Source organism: Arachis ipaensis, chromosome B04, assembly GCF_000816755.2.
Source record: "Arachis ipaensis cultivar K30076 chromosome B04, Araip1.1, whole genome shotgun sequence".
Classification (NCBI taxonomy): Eukaryota; Viridiplantae; Streptophyta; class Magnoliopsida; order Fabales; family Fabaceae; genus Arachis; species Arachis ipaensis.
The window spans coordinates 98,477,715-98,502,937 of record NC_029788.2 but is presented as its reverse complement, the minus strand read 5'-3'; the positions used below and the strand labels follow the sequence as shown (position 1 = coordinate 98,502,937).

The window sequence follows — 25,223 nt, the reverse complement described above, 5'->3', positions numbered from 1 at the left end:
TTTTTAGTTATAATAATTTAATGTTAAATATACACTACAAAACTCTATCATGATTATCCACTTTATCAAAAAAAATATTTTATATACATATGCAATTGTCTAATAATGTCTTAGAAGTGAAATTTTAACCCATATCTCTTTGAATACTAAAGATTATTACTAAGAATTATTTTTAAATGTTAAAAAATATACGTGAGTTTTCAAGACATAAGAATATAAAGAGTAATGCTTCATGCTGCTATACGGATGCATATTTCACTTTTGGAGGATAAAAAATTTAATGATACCATTAAAGAAGTAAGCACACATGGCCTCAATATCATATATTAGGAGATTATTTGTTATGCGATTACCTTACAATAATATCTCAAGACCAAAACATATATATGATAATATTGACATGATTTCTCAATGATATTTTATATCAATTAAGAATAATACTAAACATGAAGGATGAGTTTTATTAACTATGATTAATTATTAATTATTTTAAGTTGATTGAATTTTAATATTATTATGTATTATGTGTAGAATTAATTATTTGAGACATTACTAGAAAATGGATTAATACAGACAAATTTACAGATAGATTTAGTCTTTATTACAGACGGATTTTTGGTTACCGACGAAATTACCAACGGATTTTGTCCCTCTGTAAGAGCCTCGTCGAAAATTATTTACCGACGGATTTTCCCTTTGTAAATTCTCCATCCATTTCCCAGGGGCGACGAACTTTCCGACGGATTTTTCGTCGGTAATTACAGACGGATTTTTCGACGGATTTTCCGTCTGTAATTACAGACAGATTTTTCGACAGATTTTCCGTCTGTAATTTGAACCTTGAAAAATCATCTCACTCTGATTACAGACAGAAAATCCGTCTGTAAATCTGTCGGTAAGGTAAAATAAATTTTTTTTTATTTTTTCAATTACAAAATAAACTTGTTTTCATACAAAATAAATATAAATTTAATACAAATTTTTATCTAATTTGTATTTGAATATTTATAATATTTCAAAAAATAAACAAATTTATCGTATTATCAAAATATAAACGAAGTGTATTGATACATCAACTATAATCATCAGTGTATTGTCCAACCGTACTAAATTTATCAGCTATAATTCATAATATTGTATTAAATGAGAAAAATTACATTATGCAAATCTCTACAAGCCAATCAACTAGTATCCCGCGCATGCTTTGAGTAATGTCGTGTTGCTTTATATCTCTTAATGCAATTGAAAAAGGTCAAAAGTGACTGGTTTGCAACCGATTTTGGTTGTGCAGTTTCCTTCTCAGTAGCTGTGGGCAATGGCAGGTTTCGAGGGAGCCGAATCACTGATGGCTGTAGCATCCGATTTCTGCATAATCACAATAAACAATGAATCATAAATTATAGCTTAGTATAGTTATAGCAGTGAGGTAATTTTTTTTTCTTTGTCATAACTTGTAATGTAAGAAAGGACATACCTTTGGTGAAGAAATGTAAGGTCTTTGAGATGATATCTTTGCAAGAAGCTCCTCCGTGGGAGTCAGCGGTGCAGTTGTCTCTGCTACTACCTCCACTATTTTACAATATGCAAGATCAGGGTTCTTGGCCACGACTGCCATAAGTTCTGCCACCTACCATGAAACAGAATTTGTTACTTTTGCTCCATCATTTATAGGACTAGTTTTACAAAATTGAAAATCAGCACAAAAATTTACATGTTAAGCACCTGAAGGTTTGATACTTGACCCCCAAATAAAGTGTCTTCTGTTGATAGTGTTAGGTTATGAGTTTGAACTTCTTGTTAAAATATGATAATATCAAAAAGAATTTCATTAATGCTCACTTGAGAATAGCTGCAGGTAAACCAAATTTATTTGTTCCCAATGAAGTAACCAGTACTCTTCCCTCCACTTGTTCCATCATCAAGCTTCATTTGCTCAACACTTTGCATATGTTCTATATCTTAATGCACATCCTTTTCATATCAAGCACTAATGGATACCAAATCTTGTTCATAAGATAGAACCTGTACCTTGAATAGTGGACCAGCTTTCTCAACACTCCTCACTCTAGCTCTTACTTTAAATCCATGTTTTATAAGCTCTCTGAAATAAAACTATCACTAGTCAGCATTTTAAAGAAAAGAAGTTTCTTCTTAAAGAACAAGTGAATTGAAGAGTACTAACAAATGTACCTAACAGTTCTTGAACCAACTCTACCAGTAGCACCAGCAACAAATACTAAGTTATCATCATTGGAATCTGTTTTCTCAGGAATCCCCTCAATTTTTGTTGAACCTTGTATAGAGTATAAACATTAACATTCATATTAGTGATCATCAACACAAACCATATTATATATCTAACAGTTCTATCTGAATCACCTGAAGCTTGAGCTCTAATGCAGTGGAACTTGTGAGGCTTAGTGATTACCCACAATTAAATTTAACCCAAAAAAAAAGATAAAAAGAAAAACGGTCAGTAGGAAGTAGACATTTCAGAATTACTCACAATTAAAGAGGCTAAGAAAAATCACCTTAACAGGAAGTGAAGTACCAAATTGATCCAGATACCCTATTACTTGGCCTTCTTTGATGTAATCACCTTGTATATTTCAAAATTAAAAAGAAAAATAGAAGAAAAAGAGAAGATATTAGTGCTGAAGGAACATGGCTATCATACAACTAAATGTATAACATCCCATGCCAAGTCAGCAAGCTTCTAACTAACTTAAGGCTACGTTTGGATCTTCTTTAAGTCTCACATCTTGTGTTAACCAATACAAGATGCGAGCAATAAATCTGACTCAATTTATATGGATATTCTAATTTATATAGAAGTTCCATTCAACTGAATAATGTGCATAGCTTTAAATAGCAGAAGAATGTGGAAAGCTTTGAATAACTGTTGCTGAGAAAAAACAAGCCAAAATCATAATGAGTGATAAGTAGTGCATGTTATTTACTCACATAACATGGCTAGAGATAGCAAAATACACTCCAAAATTGAGAGAGAAAACAAGAAAGTTACACCAAAGTGCAATTGTCACAGCTCGTACACTAGAATAATAAAGAGAAAAAAAAAGGAACCAGGTGAAAATAAATGGGACAAGTCATGGCAGCACTATCTTGAGATATCAAATTAAGTAGCAACAGAGAGAAATGATATCTATGACAGCACACACAACACTCCACCATGCTAAGTCAGTTTCCAAATCGGTCTGATATATACTTAGGAAAAAATAATATTAATAACAATAATGATAATGCTAATTAAAGCAAAAGCAAAAATACCATCACAGCAACACAAAAACTGTGCTTATAACTATGTTCTTATCACTTTTCAGTTTTATGATATTCCAAGTGTTAAAGCAAAACCAAAAGCAGCCAAAGTGAGGTTCAATCAATTGAAAATGAAAAATACCACAACCATAAACAAATAATTAGAACAAAAAGGAAGTCAACCATGAAATATCATTCTTACAAATTAGAACTAATTTACCTCTGTTGGAACGCAAATCAGTGAAGCAGCAATGCCCCCTATGGCACCTGCAGTCTAATAAAATTTAAAATCCATGTGAGAGTTTTGTTTTACCTTGACAAAAGAAACATATCACAAAGAACTTATCATCAAGAAATGCGTAAGAAATCAAATAAAGGAGGTATTGTAGTTACCAAATAAAGTGCGTAAGAAATCAAATGGCTTCTCCTCTCCCATGCTAACTGAAGCAAAAGGATTTCTCAGCCACACGTTCTGTTTTCTCTTAGTGCAACCACAAGAAAAACCAAATTAGCGGTTCAAACAAGAAAGCAGAGCGCACTATGCAACACAACTATGTCAATATTGCATCACATTTTTCTTTTCTAAAGAAAGAACCCTTCTACACCAAGTGACCAAGCATAAGAAATATGAATTCAATCAGCATGAACCTATAATCGCATAAACGCAATTAGGCATGGCCCTTGTTAGATTCACATCCAGACAGATACAAAATAATGGATTTCTGGTTCATGCGATACTCCTCAAGCTTTTGAAGCTCTTGAGAGAAGTTCTACAAATATGGGAAGAAGGAACCTGAGGCTAAGATTGGAACACAGAGTCAGGTAGCAGCAGCAAAGCAAAAGCAGATAAGGTATTCAATCAATCAGTTCATAATTTCTTATAAATATAAATCAAGCTAGAGCATTAACAGCTTCTCATATTAGATTATATTGTTCTAGTATGATTTTCAAATGAAAAAAATATGCAATCCATGAATTACATTTTTCAATGATTTGGAGTGCTTACAACTAAAGAACTAGACTCAGCAATGCTTTTGTTCTGCATAAACAAAAAAAAAAAGAACAAAACTTAGCTGCACAAATGAACCAATTAACCTTCTTAGATTTAACTACTATAATGATAGCAAAAGAACCACGTTCGACATTATTATATGACGCTCAAACAATTATCATTTAAACTTCTTTAACTACTTACGAACTGAAGAATAAGAGAATAAGCAACATAAACAAAGAAGCACAAATGAATTTTGTTCAGATGAGAAGCCAAACCTTGCTAGTAACCTTGTTCTTTGGGAACTTTACGGTACCTGCGGTTCTCTCCTTCCACCAGTTCCCTTTCTTGTCGAATCCGTAAAACTTTGATTTCTTAAAATCAATTGGAAAAGAGTAATAACAATTAAAAGCACAGATTTATTGTAATATTCAAAATAAATGATTAAATGATGATCGAAGATTTCATGAACTGGTAATTATAGTTACCTCAAAAGCAGAACTGTAAAAGGCACAATAGAGCATTGCAGAACTGAAATAAAAAATTGCATACATGCATAAATGATCTAAACAAAAGAAGCATAATTTTGCAAGTAGTAATGAAGAAGCTAAAAGGAAAATTAGCAGTTTCAAAGACAATTGAAAATTAATAGATAAAAAGTCACAGATTGAGGTACCTTAAAATAGCACTGAAGCCAGTTGAAAATATTTTCTTTGCCTACATCAAGAAAAGAGAAAATAGGTTTACCATTGAAAAATGAGGCTCAAGATAAGAGTTGACTTTGTCAAAATGGAAATATTCTTCGCCTATTCGAGTGTCAAAAGCAAAGTGAAATATTGGTCAATCATTATTCCTTACTAACATCTGAAGAAGATGATGAGCATTCCTCATATGAATATCTCTTTTTTCCACTCCTTGATCTTGATCTGTTCCTAGAACTCAAAAGCTGTTCCAAGAACTCTTCCCTTTTCCCTTCAACACTATAGACAACACCATATTATATTGTCTTCCTTCATCGTTACTACCAGCTTTTAGGGCATTTGTTTTGATTGAAGCAGATCTGCATGAAATCTAACCTCCAAACGAAAGAAATGAAAATAGATCTGCATAAATATCATTAATCACCATTGTCAAATCATAGCACAAGAACAACGAAAGGAACGAAACGTTGAATGAACTAACCTCCAAGCAAAGAAAAACGGAGGGCTTTAGTTTTGGTTAATTAGCGGATTAAAAATCTAACCTCCAAGGGACGATGATGAAGGGAGCAGATGCGACGAGAGCGGCGGCGGAGGAGGCTCGTGCGACGGAGCGGCGGCGGCAGTGGCAAAAGATGCTCATGCGACGGAGAGAAAAAGCAGCTCATTGACGAAGAGAGGGAGAAGCTCGTTAGATTTGTGTGGAGTGTGAATGGAGCCGCCGGCTCTGAGCTCGGTAGCACCGCCGGTGAGGGGAGCGGAGGAGCACAGTTTTATATTGCAAAATAAGAAGGAGAGAGGAAGAAACTCGTGCAATGGAGCTCTCACTTGTGTGGGGTGTGGATGTAGCTCGAGAAGATAGGGTTGAGTTAGGGTTATCTCAATGTTTCCGACGAAAAATTTTAAATTACAGACGGATTTTCCATCTGTAATCATTTTTCACGGAAAAAAATTAATTTTTCCAACGAAATTATCGACGGATTCTTTTTTTCCGTCTGTAATTTATGCTAATTCGTTTTTTTTTGTTTTCCGACAAAAAATTCCTCTGAAATTCTCTCTGTATTTTCGTGGGATAAAATTCGTTGGAAATATCCATCTGTAATAACTAGTTTTCTAGTAGTGAATGAAATTAAGCAGTTGTGCTTATTTAGTTTAGATGAAATTTTACAATCTTGTGACAAAATCCTAAAAGACTATCTTCTTATGTCTTTAGATAGACTTTAGCGAATGAAGTAAAGTTCTTTATTAGCTAAAAGAATAACTCTAGGGCTGCATTTGTTTCTAAGAACAGGACAAGACAAGACAATGAGAACAAGATACAAAGGACAGATACACAAATTTTTGTATTCTTATATTTTGTTTGATAATAAACTAAAATAAATTATGAAAATCTAATTTATTCTCATTTTTTTTTCATTCAAAAAATTTGAGAAAAAAATATAATAAAAAAATATAATTATAAAAAATCAACAAAAATAATGAAAGAAAAATAAAAAATAAGTTGTGTTCCTTGTTAATGTCTTAGTAGTGTCTTTTCTGTCAGGATGGACACAAAATACACTAATTCAATGTTTCTGGATACAATGTCTCTGTCCATGTCTCATCTGTCAAACACAATTTTGTGTCTCTGTATCCTTATCTCAGTGTCCCGTACGTTTCTGTAAATACACATAGCCTAGGAGAACTAAACTTTGAGAGGAATAAATTAAAACAAATAACCTTAACTATATTTGCCTTTGTAACTATCTAAGAAGAAGAAAAAATATACATTTGATAAAGTTATTACGGTTATGTATCGTGGAGAAGAAATTTCGGCTTTGTTTATAGTCACGGGATACAACAACATTTTTTTGAGCTTAATTTCGGTTAAAATTTAACTAAAGGGTAAAATATACTAAATTTTAATTCAAGTGTCATTACATTTTCACTTCTTATAATAGAAGAATATGATATACTCAAGGTTCAAAATACTATCAAATATAATAATTGAGGATTTTATATTCAAGATCTAACTTGATTATCCTCAAACATTGTTGTTAATTAGTAAGAGCCAAACTCATAATTTAGGAAAAGACTCCTTGATTACTAGGTAGTAGGTACTATTGTGAAGCACTTGATAAATGCTTGAGTGATATTTTTATTTTTTTTTATATATAACAAAAATTTGTCTTTAAAAAAAAAGTGATTGTATTAGACGGACAAATCGACTTTGATTTTTGAATAATTAATATCACTTCTCTTATTATAAAAGATTTTTTTTTGTGGAAAGAATATGTATTAATAATTATTATTTTACCTATGAACAATTCAAGATTTTAGACGCAACTTTTTTCTATCATTTCACAAGAGTTAAAATAAAATATTATACATTCATCTTATTTTTAGCAATTTAGTAGGTGTTTAAACTAACAAAAAAATATAAAACTGTTTTTAAGTATAAATTCATCTACTTCAACTCAAGAATAGACAAAATATATTGATAAATTTCAACAGATAATAATGTTGGTTACATTATTTTGATTGTAATTAAGAGTGAATATGATACTAAAATATAAAATAATTCTAAGTAAATTTTGATAAAACAGTTCTACATAATAATTTATTTTGTTATGATAATAAAAAAGATAATTTAAAAACAAATTTTATCTCATGTTAGATTATACTTATTCAAATTAATTTTAAGAATAAGATAGTGAAAGTTTTATTCATGAATTAAAAAAAATATCTACAAATTCAACCATAATATTATTTAATACCATACCAGTCACCAAGTATTACTAATCTTCCCCACCATGAAAGTTACACCAAAGTCTATCTTCTTCTTCTTCTTCTTCTTTTTCTTCTTCTTCTTCAACAACAACAACAACAACAACAACAATAAATTGTTAATTGATTGGTTTCCAAAATGCAGCTCTTCATCACAAAGAGAAAAAATTGTAACAATAAGAGCATGTTTGATCATAGGGTTCTTAAACATGCCATGATTTCTATCATATCTCTAATAATTTTCTCAGCCATATTTTTCCTTATTCATGTTGATACTGTTATCCAACATGATGATGATTCCCTTCATCACCCTTCTTCTTCTTCTTCATCAAGCAAAGGAATAATTCCTCAAAAGTTGAAAGAATCTCACACGGAGATAAAACTAGAAGCAGGGGTAGTAAGGTCAACAACAACTCTTACTGTGTCTCACATAGCTTTGAATTCACTGCAAGAAGGGAATCATAGAGAAGTTGAAATAATTGATAATGATGATGATGAAGAAAGAGGGAATAGACTACTGGTTGCTCCAATTAATGTGAGTGAATCAGAAAGGATTTCTTGGTTTAGAGGGAAGATGCATGAATTCAAGATTCTCAAGTCAGACAAACTTGCAAGGCAATTCCATGGCAGAGTTCTTGGATTCTTTGGTAATAATAATGGATGTGAGGGGCAGTTCTTCATGACATGGATTTCACCAGCGACTTCATTTGGGTCAAGGGAATTGTTGTCTGTTCAAAGTGTCTTCAAGGTACATCCCAAGGCTTGTTTGGTAATTTTGTCAAGAAGCTTGGATTCGGTTCGCGGGTATCGGGTTCTGAAACCGGTTATTGATCTCGGGTTCAAAGTCCAGGCAATCACCCCAGACTTGTCATTTCTGTTCAAGGGTATGTCACTAAAATGAACAAACATTTTAATTTTAGTCATGTATATCTTAATTCTAAACAAATTTTAGAAGGTTAACAATCAAATTTTTGACGTTCTAATCATTTATGCATAAACACATATATCCTTATAATTTACTTACATTACACAAAATTTATACGTGTAGATTAAGAGTATATCTCTTTTGTTACATAAAAAATTCTGAGTTTGATAAAATAGACTTTTATATTTATTTTTGACAAAATAAATTTCTAAATATATGTTCTTTTTGACAAATCGCTTAATTGTTAATCCGTCACTATAAACAATTAGGACATTTTGTTAAACAAAACAAATATTAGGAGTTCATTTTGTAAAAACAAATATAAAATAAAATCCGTTTAGTCATACTCAAAATCTTTTGACGGTCAAAATAGCGTATTTGCTCTGTGGAACATGTTATTAAATTAGTAAAATTAGAGATTTAAAAATTTAATAAAGGTTTAACCGAAACTAAATCGAATACAATAAAATAGTAAATTTATGTATAAATTATATAATTTTAAAAAAAAGTTAATTTCGTCTGATTTATTATTTTAAATTTTGTCTGATTTATTATTTTAAACAGATGAACCGCTAAAAAGTCACACCGATTCGATTAGTTAACTATTTTTTGACTAATTTACTGTCACAGTTTTTTATTTCAAATCATATTAGTTTAGTAGTCAGTTTTCAATTAACCGGATGAAACTAATTGGTTCAATATGATTCTTAGAACAATGGTATCTCTACTTTATATTTACCTATTAAGTTGTAATGTATTTAATACTTGTATTGGTACCTATACAGGAACGCCAGCTGAATATTGGTTTCATCAATTGAGGAAAGGAAAGAAGGACCCTGGTGAGATCCCTTTGTTTCAGAATCTCTCTAATCTCATAAGACTCTCAGTGCTATACAAATATGGTGGTGTTTACTTAGACACTGATTTCATACTCCTTAAGCCTTTCACTGGGTTGAGGAACTGTATTGGTGCACAAAGCATGGATTTAGGTCAAAAGCACTGGACAAGACTAAACAATGCAGTTCTTGTATTTGATATGAACCATCCACTTTTGTTGAGATTCATTAAGGAGTTTGCATTGACTTTTGATGGGAACAAATGGGGGCATAATGGTCCTTACCTTGTTTCAAGGGTGGTTAGTAAATTGGGGAAGAAGTCAGGTTTCAATTTTACAATATTGCCTCCTATGGCATTTTATCCAGTGGATTGGAATAAGATTGATGGGCTTTTTAGGAAGCCCAAAACAAGAAGTGAATCAAAATGGGTTGAAGCAAAATTGGTTCAGCTTAGTGGTGAGTCATATGGGGTCCACCTATGGAACAAGCAGAGTGGGAGATTGGTGATTGAAGAAGGAAGTATCTTGGGAAAACTCGTGTCTCATAATTGTGTCATTTGCAAAACTCTATTATAGATCATTCATATCATAATCATATGTATAAAAAGATTGTTGATTTTCAACCTTGGTTTTCTTTTCTGAGTCATTTTATTATTATTGTTATTTTCTCTTCTCAATGTATAGGAAGTTAGGAACACCTTTGTGTAAATCACACACGGCTACAAACAATTTATGAAGAAATTCTCCTAGAATCTTCAATATTCAATGCCAATTTACAAACTCTTTTTCAATTGGGCAATGGTATGTGTATTTTTACTTTAGGGTCATATTTTAAGTTGACTTACACTCATATTATTAGATTGGACAATATAACATCTTTTGAAAAATTATACAAGAAATTGTTAACTTATATCCATTCAATTTTAAGTGTTTTACATTAACGAAATGATATTTCATTTATAATTTACTATTATAGAATGAATATAATTTAGCAATAAGGGTAAAAACAAAATTGTTAGGACCCAAAATAATTTTAAAGTTATTTTATTTTGTATTAAGTTTTTTTATTTTGTAATTTGTTAGGATCCAANNNNTAACGTGATTACCGTGATAAAAATATATGAGTTTTAGTATATGATATATATTGAGTCACTAAGGACAATGTTTTACTACTAAAGAAAATAAAAAAAATAAATAAAAGCATACAATATAAAAAAACATACTATATCTAACTCAAAATCCTAAGACACTAAATTAATCACTCTATTATTTTATAAATTTTTTTCACGTCTTAATTTTTAATCCATGTAAAAACTAATTTCTTGTATTTTTCACACCTGCACCCTTAACAATACAAAGTGAGTGAATCAAATATTTTTTCATTTGAATACCTTATTACAAATAAAAATTTTCAGCCTTCTAAATCGTAATCTCAAGGAGAATCTGAATCTTCCACATATCCACAAACCAAATCCAGGTAACCTCCTAAAAGCCTTTTTCCTAGTCAATTTACGCTTTACACTTATCTCATTCTTTCTATTATTGATATATGCATATTCTTCATTTGTGTAACTACCATTTGAGGCTAATTCACTTTCTCTATGAGTTCCAACAAAAGGTGGTGATGAAGAACTACCAATTTTCTTGAAGAATGCCCAAGGATCTTGGTACTGGCGCTCTGAATCACTGTCCCACAATGATATAGGCCTAAAGATTGGTGAACCACTGTAACAATCAAAATGGGTACCCAAACTTGTATGCTCCATTTCAAACAATCTCCTTAGACAAGTGCTTCCACTTTTCATCAACCCCAACAAACTACTATGACATGAAGAACACGAAGCTGATGATGATGACGACGTCCGCGACAATAATGAAACCGATGAACAATGATATAGCGATTTTTGGTGATGTATAATCTTCCTGATCTTTGCCTTCTGTTGTTCCGTGTTGATAAACCAGTGTGGTTCTTCTTCATCATCTTTTTCCTCGGTAATTTCATAAGACATGTTCTAAGGGGTTCCAATAACTTGTGTAATATTATTATTATTAAATTTCTCTAAGGTGAAGCACAGACACTTATTGATAAGAATGAGAGACAACAAAATGGACAAAAATGAGAAGGCCCAATACAAGAGTAGAAATTAAAAGAGTCTGTGGAGCCGGCTGAACTTTGACAATTGTTGCACCTTTCATTTTCATTGGGCAATTGACATTGAACAAGACAAGAATTATACATTATGTTAATATTATTATTTTGATAAACATGAAGGAGCGAGTCCTAATATTAATTCGACATATATAGAAGAATGACTAGCTAGATGATGAGGTCATGATCAGATGATGAAGTATATATCTTATTGAGTTGTAAATCCTCCAAATGCTAACACTTTGTGAAGTAATTAAAATCCGAATCCATCCAAAATTGTATGTATAATTGTATATTAGTTTAACCAATATAAACGATCATCCAAAAAATAGATATAATACATTTCTACACTATTATTACATCAAAATTAAACTCATAGTATATATACTATATTTTATTTCCAGCCATATACGTCATACAAAGTGGTGATATGTAAGAAGAGAATTGTTTGGGAAGCGGCAGCATATAGAGGCAGTTTCTTAGGTTTCATTAAGTTATTGAAAAAAAATAAATAAAAAAGATACTTTTTAGAATTAACTAATATTAACTGAAAGGTTTAATTACTTTGTTGGTCTCTATAATTTTATGAAATTTGTAATTAGGGCTCTATAATTTTTTTCTTTTAATTGAGTCCCTTAGGTCTTTTTTAGTGAAAACAATATTAGAGTTTTTCCACAAACTAGAGGTGATCCGTTATCTAAACACTGGCCCACCACAACAACCTCAGAATCGGATCCCACAAAGAAAGATAACCTCCCCGAAAAATCTCTCAAACTAGAACCACCAAAACCCCAAAAATCGGAGTATCATGAGAAGACTCCATCAAATCGGTAGCAAAAATACAGATAACTGCCACAAGAGAAATCCAATATATACTAGTGACTCACTAAGTCACAAGTGCGCAATTTCATTCCATTTCGCTCTGAATACCCACACACTTTTACTTACCTGAGCGTTGGAGTCCCCTTGCAGGTGCCCAACGCCCCGCTCTTACAGGAAGACGACATTCCTTATCACCATTCCAAGGAAAGCAAGTTCAAGCGCTAGCAGAACGAGCTATACCTCAGAGATATTTATTTATGCAGGAACATTTGGCGCCCACCGTGGAGCCGAAATTTTCTAACCCACAACCCTTTAAAATATTTTCTGTGCTTTCTTCTCTTTTTGCATGTCATAACATATGGCGGACGCGCATAGCCACGCTCCCTCAAACCTTAACTCAGTCGAGCTGTTGGCCATCAATGAATCCCTCAGGGCAGAGAACCAAAAAATGGCCGAACTCTTACGTCAGAAATAACCCAGTCAGAGCAAGGGAGGGGAGCATAACACTTCAATTGCATCAACACCCCGCACTCAAACTCAGAGAGAGGAAACCTTACATCCAAAGGTTTAATTACTTTGTTGGTCTCTATAATTTTATGAAATTTGTAATTAGGTCTCTATAATTTTTTTCTTTTAATTGAGTCCCTTAGGTCTTTTCTTGTGTAAAAAATATTAGAGTTTTTCCACAAACTAAAGGTGATCCGTTACCTAAACATTGGCCCACCACAACAACCTCAGAATCGGATCCCACAAAGGAAGATAACCTCCCCGAAAATCTCTCAAACTAAAACCACTAAAACCCCAAAAATCGGAGTATCATGAGAAGATTCCATCAAGTCAATAGCAAAAATACAGATAACTGCCACAAGAGAAATCCAAGATATACTAGTGACTCACTAAGCCACAAGTACGCAATTTCATTGCATTTCACTCTGAATCCCCATACTTTTACTTACTTGAGCGTTGGAGTCCCTTTGCAACAGGTGGCTAACACCGCCGCTCTTACAGGAAGACAACGTTCCTCATCACCATTCGAAGGAAAACAAGTTCGAGTGCCAGCAGAACAAGCTATACCTCGGAGATATTTATTTATGCATGAACAAAAGGTATCTACAATTAAGAACCTAATCAGATCTTTAACCACATATTTTTTGAAAAAATTATTCTATTAGTTTCCAACCATTTTGTAACTGATATCAAATATTCCATGTCAATTTAAGTAAACTTATATTATTTATCATTTTTATAGAATGTATACTTCATCGTTCAAATAATTGAATTACAATAACATATAGTAATAAAGATTTGTGTTGAATTACCAATAATATTTAAAAATATTAGACAAAAATATAATGTTAATCTGCTAAACTAAAGTTATTGGACTACTGTCTAAAAATACTGACTAATATAAACTAAAACAATTTCGCTACATTACCAATAACATTTCTGTCAACTTCTGTCAACTCTTATTTATGATTGTGTTTAACAGAAGTGTCTTTATAGATGTGTCTAACAAAAATGTCTTGCTTATGGCTATGTCTAATGGAAGTGTCTTTATATATATATATATATTTTAGATGTGTCTTCTTATACATGTGTTTAAAATATAATAATTAATTATTATTGACAATAAATTGACAAATAGTATATTGGTACCCTATACTTTTCCAAACTAAAATTACTAACCATCTAACTTTTCTCAACATAAATAAGCATTAAGTTTGAAGAAATATTTGTTTATTATGTTTACGTTTAGCAAATATATTTTCTAAGTATATAAAAGGTATATATTTTTTAAGAGAAAAAGTTTGAGTAGCACTTATTATAAAAAATATAATAGAATTACGTCTTAAATAATTTGGATATGTGAGAAGAAGATTGATAGAACACCCAGTCAAAAAGATAAATGATATAAAAGATGAATAAGGGGTAAAAGCAGAGGAAGACTTAGGAAGACTATCTATGAAGTGGTCAAACAAGATCCACATGTAAACAGTCTCTTTGTAAACACGATACATGATAGAGCTCAATGACATTGTCTAATCTATATAGTCGATCCCGCTTAGTGGGATAAGGCATTGTTATTGCTGCTGTTGTTGTTGTATATAAGAAGTGTTTATGCCCTGGGTCGAGCTGTACGACCCGGGCTAATTGATGACAAGCCGACCGACCTCTTCAGGTCAGGATTGCCCGACCTCTTCTCAAAGAGTTCGGCCAAATCGCTACAAGGAGCTCAAGCAGGCCCAAATAAAAGGACATAGCCCAATATAAAGGCAACTAAAGCCTAGAAAGATAAGGGCGGCTCCCCAGAAGATAAGATGACTTCACTCAAAGATAAGATAAGATAAGATAACTATCTTATCTCCAGGAAGGTCACTCTACACTACTATAAATACACTGGAGCACCCAGGTATAACTCATACTCTGATTCTACTAAAAACCTGCTTAAAGCCCGTGCTAACTTAAGCATCGGAGTCTCTTGCAGGTACCACCATCCTCCGGTGATGAAGGATCAGCAGCACCACCAGATCCAACAAGTCAGACACGTCAGCTCCGGCCACCACCACAGATCTCGACCGAGATCGACCTACAGTTTTAGGTAACCCTCGGAACATTGGCGCCGTTGCCGGAGAACCTGGAAGTCATCCCATCACCATGGCAGACAACATGGACAACGATCACAACTCTGATTTAGAAAACAGGACGCCGCGCAAGAACGCGGACACCACACCTCAGCAAAACGGAGAAAAGCATCCTCCGAATACAGAAATTTTAGAAGCTCTCCGAGAACAGCAGAATCGTCTCAAACAGCTCGAATAGGAAGCAGAACACCAACGCGAAGCTGAGAGGGACCTCCGGAGGGAAACTAGACGACGTCGAGAACTAGAAGATAAGCTCGTAAAGCTTGAAGCTGATCTCAAAGCTAAAACAGTTTAACCCGGTCACAGCAACAGCCCCCACAAGGATCAAGATCCCTTCCCCAATGAAATCATGAAAGCTAAGGTTCCAAAGGATTTTAAAGCTCCTGACATGACCCCATACGACGGTACCTCCGATCCAAGCCATCATCTTAACAACTTTAGAAGCAGAATGTATCTCATCAATGCTTCGGATGCTATTCGTTGCAAAGCCTTCCCAACTACTCTAACGAAAACGGCAATTAAGAGGTTCGACAGCTTGCCTCTAAGATTCATCACAAGTTTTGATGACTTAGCCAAAAAGTTTCTTGCCAGATTTTCATTCAAAAGGACAAAGTCAAACACGCCCCAAGCCTATTAGGAATCAAACAAGGAGATCGGGAGAGACTTCGATCTTACATGAAAAGATTCCTCAAAGCTTGCCTGAACATACAAAGCCTACCAACAGAAGCAGCCATCATGGGTCTCATCAATGGCTTACGAGAAGGACCCTTTAGTCACTCTATATCAAAGAAACACCCAACATCTTTAAATGAAGTGCAAGAACGGGCAGAGAAATATATCAACATGGAAGAAAATTCTCGATTAGGAGAGACCTCAAAATCCGAATTCTCCTACTCATCTCGGGATAAGGATAAAGAGTCCAAGAAAAAGGAAGACCAACACAGAGAGAAGCCTAAAAAATATCACAATTACACCCCTCTTCGGGTGTCTCTTGTGGATGTTTTCCGAGAAGTATGTCACACCGAGAAGATTCCACCACCTCGTCCAATCAAAAGCAAAAAAGGAGGCAGAAATCGGACAGAATATTGTAAGTACCACCGAATCTATGGACATCCTACAAATGAGTGCTTCGACCTGAAAAATGTCATAGAAAAATTAGTAAGAGAGGGACGGCTAGATCGATACTTAGCCAACAAAACGTATGAACCCAGAAAAAGAAGAAGGGATGAAGAGGTCGAATGAACTGAATGACCACCCCGCACCCCGGAGAGACACATCCACATGATAAATGGAGGATTTGCAGGAGGAGGGATCTCCAAATCATCTCGCAAAAGGCACCTTAAAGAAGTATACCATGTTGGAGGAGAGGAAGGGTCACCTGACCTCCCTACCATTACTTTTACCCAAGAAGACGCGGCAGGCGTCATCTCGGGACATGATGATCCCATGGTCATTACTATCATATTGGCCAATGCTAACCTCCACCGCACACTGGTGGACCAAGGGAGCTCGACGAATATCCTGTTTAAATCCGCCTTCGACAAACTCGGCCTACAAGAAAAAGAGCTTAGAGCATATCCGAACAGCTTGTTCGGACTAGAAGACACTCCAATCCAACCTCTTGGATATATTTCACTACACACAACCTTTGGAAAGGGAACCCGGTCAAGGACACTCAATATAGACTACATCGTAGTCGATGTGAGCTCAGCTTACAATGCCCTAATAGGTCGGACAACGCTAAATCAGCTTGCCGCAGTAGTGTCAACCCCACATCTATGCATGAAGTTTCCAACCCCAGAAGGGATAGCCACGATAAAAGGAGACTAGAAAACTGCGCGACGCTGTTACAACAAAAGTCTGAACCTTAGAGGCAAAGGAGAAGAAATCAACACTATCGAGCTCAGGGGAGTTCGAGGTCGGGAAGAACTTCGTCCACAATCGGAAGGCGAGATCGAGGAAGTCCAATTCGGAGATGTCCCAGATAAGACAACAAGTATTGGGGCGACTTTGAAAGGAGACATAAAGGAGTGTCTGATACAGTTCCTAAGGGATAATGTCGACCTCTTTGCATGAAAGGCCGCAGACATGCCGGACATAGATCCCAAACTAATGTGCCACAAACTGACAGTATACCCAGGATCTTGGCCAGTACAACAGAAGCGTCGGAAGCTCGGATCAGAAAGATCCCAAGCTGTGGAAGAACAGGTGCAAGCTATACTGAAGGCAGGATTCATAAGAGAAGTCAAGTACCCACTTTGGTTGGCCAACTTCGTATTGGTGAAAAAGTCAAATGGGAAATGACGAATGTGCACTGATTACACTGACCTCAATAAAGCATGTCCAAAAGATCCTTATCCACTTCCAAGCATAGACACTCTAGTGGATGCCTCCTCCGGATACAAGTACCTTTCCTTTATGGATGCTTATTCAGGATATAATCAAATCCCAATGTACCCACCTGATCAAGAAAAGATCTCATTCCTAACCCCAAAAGTAAATTACTGTTATGTCGTCATGCCATTCGGACTCAAAAATGCAGGAGCTACCTACCAAAGATTAATGAATAAAGTCTTCGCAGACCATATCGGGAAACTCATGGGGGTATATATGGATGACATGTTGATAAAAATACAAAGTGAGGAATCATTACTGTCTGACCTCGCCAAAGTGTTCGACACCATCAGAAAGCATGACATGCGACTTAATCCCGCAAAGTGTACCTTTGCAGTAGAAGCCGGTAAATTCCTAGGTTTCATGCTAACACAACGAGGAATTGAGGCGAACCCGGATAAATGCCGAGCTATACTCAACATAAAAAGTCCGACCTGTGTCAAAGAAGTACAACAACTCAACGGAAGACTGGCAGCCTTGTCTAGATTTCTAGCTGGATCGGCCATAAGATCTCTCCCCTTTTACGCCACACTAAGGAAGGGAAAGATGTTTGAATGGACCACAGAATGCGAGCAAGCCTTCCAGAATTTCAAAAAATTCCTAGGACAACCACCCATTCTTACTCGGCCACAAGAAGGAGAAGCACTCATATTATACCTCGCAGTGGAAAGTCGGGCAATAGCCTCAGTGCTAGTAAGAGAAGATGAAGATGGGCAACAACCCATCTACTTCATCAGCAAAGCCTTACAAGGGGCCGAACCGAACTATCAAAAGATAGAAAAGTTTGCCTATGCTCTCATACTAACTTCTCGACGACTTCGCCCATATTTTCAAGCTCACACCATTAAGGTTTGGACTAACCAACCCATAAAAGGCATTCTACAGAAGACAGACTTAGCTGGAAGAATTCTACAATGGGCAGTCGAGCTATCTGAGTTTGATCTTCAATATGAAGCTCGGACGGCCATCAAGTCTCAATATTTGGCCGATTTCATTGCTGAGTACACTGACACTCCGGAAACTCCTACAAAATAGAATCTCTATGTAGACGGCTCTTCAAACAAAACCGGGAGTGGTGCAGGTGTCATAATCGAAAGTGACCAGGGAACCTAAATCAAACTCTCCCTAAAATTCGAGTTCCCTGCTTTAAACAACCAGGCCGAATATGAGGCATTACTAGCTGATTTGAGACTGGCTAAGGAAGTGGGAGCTCAAAAGCTTATCATCTTCAGTGACTCGCAAGTAGTCACCTCGCAAATAGCAGGGACTTACCAAGCTAAGGACCCTACCATGAAAAAGTACCTGGACAAAACCAAGGAACAGCTCGAACAACTCGGGGAATATGAGGTCCACCATATACTTCGAGAACAGAATGCTCGAGCTGATGCACTCTCAAAATTAGCCAGCACCAAACCAGGGGACAATAATAGAAGCCTTATCCAGGAAATACTGCAAAACTCATTGATCTCAGAGGAAGAAAAGATCCTGGCCATATCAGGTCAAGATCAAGGATGGATGACTCCCATCATCAAATACCTCAAATCAGAGGCACTCCCTACAGATAAGAAGGAGGCGAGGAGGTTGAGACGAGAAGCACAGTACTATACCATCATAAATAACATCTTATACAAGAAGGGGATCTCCACACCCTTACTAAAATGTGTGCCAACCTCCAACACAAAGGAAGACTTGGAAGAAACACACAGTGACATATGTGGCAACCATCTGGGAGCACGAGCTCTATCCAAAAAGGTACTCTGAGCCGGATTCTTTTGGCCGACTTTGCAAAAGGAAGCAACAGAGTTTGTAAAGACATGTCCACCATGTCAGAAGCATGCTAACTTCCACATCGCCCCACCAGAAGAGCTCATCAGCGTAACATCACCTTGGCCATTCACGAAATGGGGACTCGACCTCCTTGGACCTTTTTCCCAAGGATCAGGACAAGTCAAGTTCCTCATTGTAGGGGTCGATTACTTCACAAAATTGATTGAGGCAGAGCCTCTAGCTAATGCCACTACTCAAAGAAGTTGGAAATTCTTATATAGAAATATTGTCACAAGGTTTGGGGTTCCTCACTCCATCACCACAGACAATGACACTCAATTCACAGACACAGGTTTCAGAAAGTTGGTAGATGACTTGAAAATAAAGCACTAATTCACATCCGTAGAACACCCACAAGCTAATGGACAAGCAGAAGCAGGTAACAAAGTCATATTGGCTGGGTTAAAACGGAGATTATTGGATGCAAAGGGAGCTTGGGCTGAAGAACTCCCACAAGTCTTATGGGCATATCGGACAACTCCACACTCCACTACAAAGGAATCATCTTTCCGATTGGCTTACGGAACGGAGGCAATGATCCCGATAGAAATCGAAGAAGGATCCCCCAGAACGATCTACTACAATGAAGAGGCCAACTCCCAACTCCAAAGGGAAGAGCTCGACCTACTTCCAGAAATCCGAGAAAGAGCTCGGATAAGGGAAGATGCGTTAAAACATCGAATGACCTTGAGATACAATCGAAAGGTAGTATAGCGAAGCTTTACCAACAACGACCTCATCCTAATCCGAAATGATATCGGAACAAGTCGACCAGGAGAGGGGAAGCTAGTAGCTAACTGGAAAGGACCCTACCGAGTCACAAAGGTACTAGAAAAAGGCTACTACAGGGTGTCCGAGCTAGAAGGGCGAGAGCTACCAAGATTGTGGCATGCCTGCAACCTAAGAAGGTATTATAGTTAGAGGTAATAAAGATCTTAGGTTAAGGTGCACTCTTTTTCCTAAAAGGATTTTTTAACGAGGCACCAAGCCAAGGTCTGTAAAATTGCCTGACTTAGAAGGGTAAACACCCACATGTATATATTTTTTATTTTTCTATATGTCTACTCTCTATTGGAATAAAACTTTTCAGATTCTCTACAAAGTTTCTCTACCAAAACGCATTAATCTAAACGCAAAAATCCATCGCCCGATTACAAAGCTACAGGTCGGCAAGGTGAAAACCAAATTCACCACCCGGCCACGATGAAATCGAATTCATCGTTCGAAATTCTACAAAGGTCGGCAAGGTGAAAACAAAAATCACCGCCCGACTTCGACAAGGATGACCAAGCGAGAACCAAACTCACCGCCCGACTTCGACAAAATTGGCAAGATGAAAAAGCGATCAAAACAGATTAATGCGAAAGCTACAAAAGTTATAAAAAGTAATCCATAGAAAGAGGCCTGACGAGGTCTGAGTAAAAATGGATTGCTAAAAATAACTTAGAATGGACCGACATGAAGAAGTTGGACCAATCGACATAAAAGCGGCAAAAGTTATAAAAAGTAATCCATAAAAAGAGGCCTGACGAGGTCTGAGTAAAAATGGATTGCTAAAAATAACTTAGAATGGACCAACATGAAGAAGTCAGACCAATCGACATGAAAGCTACAAAAGTTATAAAAAGTAATCCATAGAAAGAGGCCTGACGAGGTATGAGTAAAAATGGATTACTAAAAATAACTTAGAAAGGACCGACCAAGAAGAAGTCGGACCGGACCAATCAAAGCGACAAAGTTATAAAAAGTAATCCATAGAAAGAGGCCTGGCCAGCCCTAAGTAAAATGGATTACTAAAAATAACTTAAGAAGAATCGACAAGTGAAGTCGACTAATAGCTACAGATCGGATCAACACGAGAAGTCGGACCAACGAAAGGCGTGCGCTAGAAAAGACATAGCCCAACCTAAAAAGCCACGACCCCACAAAAAAGCCATCAAAATTGTTCAGACTAAAAAAGTTCCATAAGAACATTAGCAAGTCATCGAACAAAACTAGCCCCAAAGGTCATTCCGACTAAAGCAGAAAACAAACAAACACAAAGGCAATCAAAGAGGTCGGACAGCAAAGTCCAGCACTCTAAGGATTCCTGGAAGCATCAAAAGTTGCAAACAAACATACCAAAAAGTTACTCAGAAGGCCACCCGAAGGTCGGCCTTAGGAGTTCAAAAGCATTTATTTTTTCCTAAAGAAAATTGCTAAGAAAAGCAACTGAAACGTCAAGGCCACACCAGGGCTCAATTACAAGAAAACAGAGTTTAAAAAGCCCAGAGATCAGGCTATACAAAAAATACATCAAAGAAAAGTCATCAAGGATTCATGTTCTCCTCAGCAGCAGCACCCTGAGTTGTAGAAGGAGGAATAGTATTCAAAGGAATCGCGTCCACAGTCCCGTCCTCGCGATTGAGTATCTCACAATCCGGATCGGGTTGGGGATGGTCGACCTCGGCAGAAGGATTTGAAGAAGTCGCAGCTGCAGAGGCTTTAACTGGCGGCACAGGGGGAGGATCCTCCCCTTCATCCTCATCCGCGGCAGGAATAATTTTTTCATCCTCCACGATGTTGTCCAAATTGAAGAGAGTCAGGTCGAGCTCGGGAGCAAGAACTCGAACCTGAGCCTTCAAGTTTTTATAGGCATCAGTCACACTGCCCACAAGATGACCCTGGAGCTCAGCATAGTCATCACGAGCAGACTCCAGCCTCTCCCTGGCCTCCAACAGCTCGCCATAGGTTCGAGTATAACTCTCCTTTGACTTCTTGGCCATCTCCTCGGCCAAATTTGCAACCGCCTCAGCTCGGGTAGCACGAGACTTTTCCTTCTCCAAATCCAATTCCATCTTAATAACTCGAGCGTCCAGCTCGTCCTTCAGACCTTTGATCCTATCAAACTCCGACTTTGCATCCTCCAAGAACTCTTTAGTTGCATGAACTGGGGAACCCTGGATAGTTCGGGGCAAGGCTGCACCCATATGGGCCATCCAAATGCTACTACTGGTAATATAATTCAGATGACGAAGAATGGAAACATCGTCCATAGGAAGTCGGCCATAAGGAGCGATCTGGTTATCCACAAACCCCACATCATCAAAGTCAGGGGCATCCAGATTGAAAAGCTCGACAGTCCTTTGCTTCTTGGGGAGAGGACCTACAACAGAAGGAGAGGTAGCACCAGAGGTCTGTTAGGGAGGATCAGAAGAAGCCAGGCGAACCTGTGGAGTTGGTATGACCTTCCTCGACCCAGAAGTGTCGGAGGTCGACCTCCCCAGTGTAACATTCGAAGATCCCTCCCCAGGACCTTTGGCCGAGATGTTCTGGGCCGCAGTCACCTTTCTCACCCTCTTAAAGGCCTTCATAGAATCAGTGGTCTTTACCATCTCTGAAAACACAGCAAAAGCCAGAAATTGCAAATAAGAAAGGGATGGATTGATAAAACAAACAAATAAAAATAAGGAGAAAAGCCAGCAAAGAAATCAGCAAGCTACCCAATTCAGTTCGAAGAAGGGAGGGATCCCCCAAGAACCTCTTCGTGTCAAGATGGGGAGACTCCCCCCAATTTTCCTCTAGTACATGTACAAAAGCCTGTTCAACTTCATCCGACATTTCTCAAGTATACCTAGACATCTCAACAATATTTTTGCGAGGAGACATGGGTCAACTAAGTCCTACAGCAAGAAAAAAGGAAAAATGGGTTACTAATAAAGCAGCTTGGACAAAATAGGAGACATCTCGGACAAAATATGGAGATAATTAAGACAAAAGCATGCGAACATTAAAAGACTCAGAAATAGCAGTAAAAGGAAACCCCAGGACTCACACCAAGGTCCAGGGGCATCCTTTGGAGGCAGTAATAAGGTAAAGGAAAGAAAGAAGTCAACAGTCCATCTCCTAAAAAACACCTCTCAAAATACAAATCCTCCACCAACATCACTCTACACAAGCAGCAAGGAACCCATAATCATCAAAACAGCAAAGTTACAGTCATCCTCTAGCAACAGGCCAAACAAAAGTAGTGAACCAGAAACGAGAACAGCGACAATCCTAAAGAAGCAAAAACTATCAAGAGCATGCAGAAATCATAAAAAAGACGCAACCTTTTTCAATATTCGTAGCCCATTGCTCCAAGATACAAACAGAAGAAGATCTACGCATAAAGAAATCAAGTAAAAGGGGCAAAATCAAGCAAACGCAGAAACATTCGAACTTCCCAACATGAACCCCAGCAAGATCTTTCAAAATCAAAACAAAAGCAAACACGAAAAAGAACGGCGTGGAAAGACAAAAAGAGAGAAGAAGGAGACCAACCTGTATAGAAGAAGGAGACAATAACTGATCAGAGATTGAAGCAAACAACCGAAACGACACCAGCAAATCACCTTTCGAGTAAAAGAAAGCGCGAAGATGCAAAAGCGAAAAGTAAGCAAAAGAGAAATATATTACAGCGAGCAAGAGAGGAGAAACTGAAAGAAGCTTTGAAATTCAAAAATGAGATACAAAGAGGGAAGGAAAGGAAACGACAAAGAGTTAATACTCTAGCACATTTCCAAGGGAACGCAAAAACGTGCGTTACAATTAAAAGGGAAGACAAAACGCTCTGCATTCAAAAAACTCCTTAGGAGCTCTACAAAAACGGGATCGACAGAAAAAATGCTCGAGCTCGACTTCTCCACAAGGAATCAAAAGTCTAGCAAAGACATGACCTCAACAGAAAGACCGAGCTCAAGCAGAGGCACTGTTCATGCCCTGGGTCGAGCTGTACGACCCGGGCTAATTGACGACAAGCCGACCGACCTCTTCAGGTCAGGATTGCCCGACCTCTTTTCAAAGAGTTCGGCCAAATCGCTACAAGGAGCCCAAGCAGGCCCAAATAAAGGGACATAGCCCAATCTAAAGGCAACTAAAGCCTAGAAAGATAAGGGCGGCTCCCCAGAAGATAAGATGACTTCACTCAAAGATAAGATAAGATAACTATCTTATCTCCAGGAATGTCACTCTACACTACTATAAATACACTGGAGCACCCAGGTATAACTCATACTCTGATTCTACTAAAAAACCTGCTTAAAGCCCATGCTAACTTAAGCATTGGAGTCTTTTGCAGGTACCACCACCCTCCGGTGACGAAAAATCAGTAGCACCACCAGATCCAACAAGTCGGACACGTCAGTTCCGTCCACCACCACAGATCTCGACCGAGATCGACCTACAGTTTCAAGTAACCCTCGGAACAAGAAGTATAACAAAATATTCTGAATTTACAAGAATTTCTAGAAACAATTTATAACATATAAACTTCTAATAATCCAAAAATTCTTTTTTTTTTAAAAAAAAATATTATGCGAACAAAAGGCTATTCAACGGTGTAAAGTTTATTTAAATTGATGCCGATATCATTTGATCAAAATAATTAAATTTTTCACTACTAAATTAAAAATTTCTAGTTTCTAGCTATATTGATGGTTGATTGATAGTTGATTTTGTGTATTCATAAATTATCAAAAATGTCTATAAACACAAACAATAAGTCACAAATATTTTATATATTTATACATATCATTTCACATTTCCTTAACAAAATAACTAAGATCATTCGAATAATCAAACGTTTTATTCTCAGCAGAATAATCCAACATGTATTATAGAATAATCAAAATATTTTTAAAATCATATATATAATCCAATTTTTTCAAGCATAACAAATAAAAATGTCTATATAATATTGATTGGTAATTGATGTTTAGTATTCATATAACATATGAAGTTGATATATCACAATTCTGATAAAAGTCATGTAATATGTTCTTATTAAATCAAATCCTCTATTTTTTTTCCCATAGAAGCTTTGTTATATCCGCATTAATTTCTACAATAATTAATGATAAAAACTCATTTACAATTGTG

The 25,223-nt window shown here is 36.5% G+C and overlaps 1 protein-coding gene and 2 long non-coding RNA genes across 4 annotated transcripts; 1 reads left to right on the top strand and 2 right to left on the bottom strand.

The window, feature by feature from the left end:
- On the bottom strand, window positions 1,083-3,752 carry LOC107637877. The gene is made up of 8 exons (XR_001619590.2): window positions 3,670-3,752; window positions 3,497-3,550; window positions 2,380-2,599; window positions 2,191-2,293; window positions 1,840-2,101; window positions 1,723-1,760; window positions 1,475-1,627; window positions 1,083-1,365 (listed from the first exon to the last, which is right to left on the bottom strand). It is a non-coding gene; the product is annotated as an uncharacterized LOC107637877 (long non-coding RNA).
- Window positions 4,115-5,856, bottom strand: LOC107637878. 2 transcript variants are annotated; one of them, XR_001619591.2, is made up of 3 exons: window positions 5,450-5,856; window positions 5,015-5,338; window positions 4,115-4,315 (listed from the first exon to the last, which is right to left on the bottom strand). It is a non-coding gene; the product is annotated as an uncharacterized LOC107637878 (long non-coding RNA). The 2 variants fall into 2 exon arrangements; XR_002361404.1 differs by having other exon boundaries at window positions 5,130-5,338; window positions 5,450-5,848.
- Window positions 7,739-10,284, top strand: LOC107639480 (lactosylceramide 4-alpha-galactosyltransferase). The gene is made up of 2 exons (XM_016342988.2): window positions 7,739-8,615; window positions 9,442-10,284. The coding sequence occupies exons 1-2, from the start codon at window positions 7,871-7,873 to the stop codon at window positions 10,065-10,067; spliced, it is 1,371 nt and encodes a 456-aa protein (XP_016198474.1). The 5' UTR covers window positions 7,739-7,870; the 3' UTR covers window positions 10,068-10,284.

Excerpts from the sequence above, each read along its gene's own strand:
- LOC107639480 (XM_016342988.2), top strand. The coding sequence starts at position 7,871 with ATGCAGCTCTTCATCACAAAGAGAAAAAATTGTAACAATAAGAGCATG. Across the intron at positions 8,616-9,441 it reads CTTGTCATTTCTGTTCAAGG|GAACGCCAGCTGAATATTGG; the intron begins GTATGTCACTAA and ends GTACCTATACAG.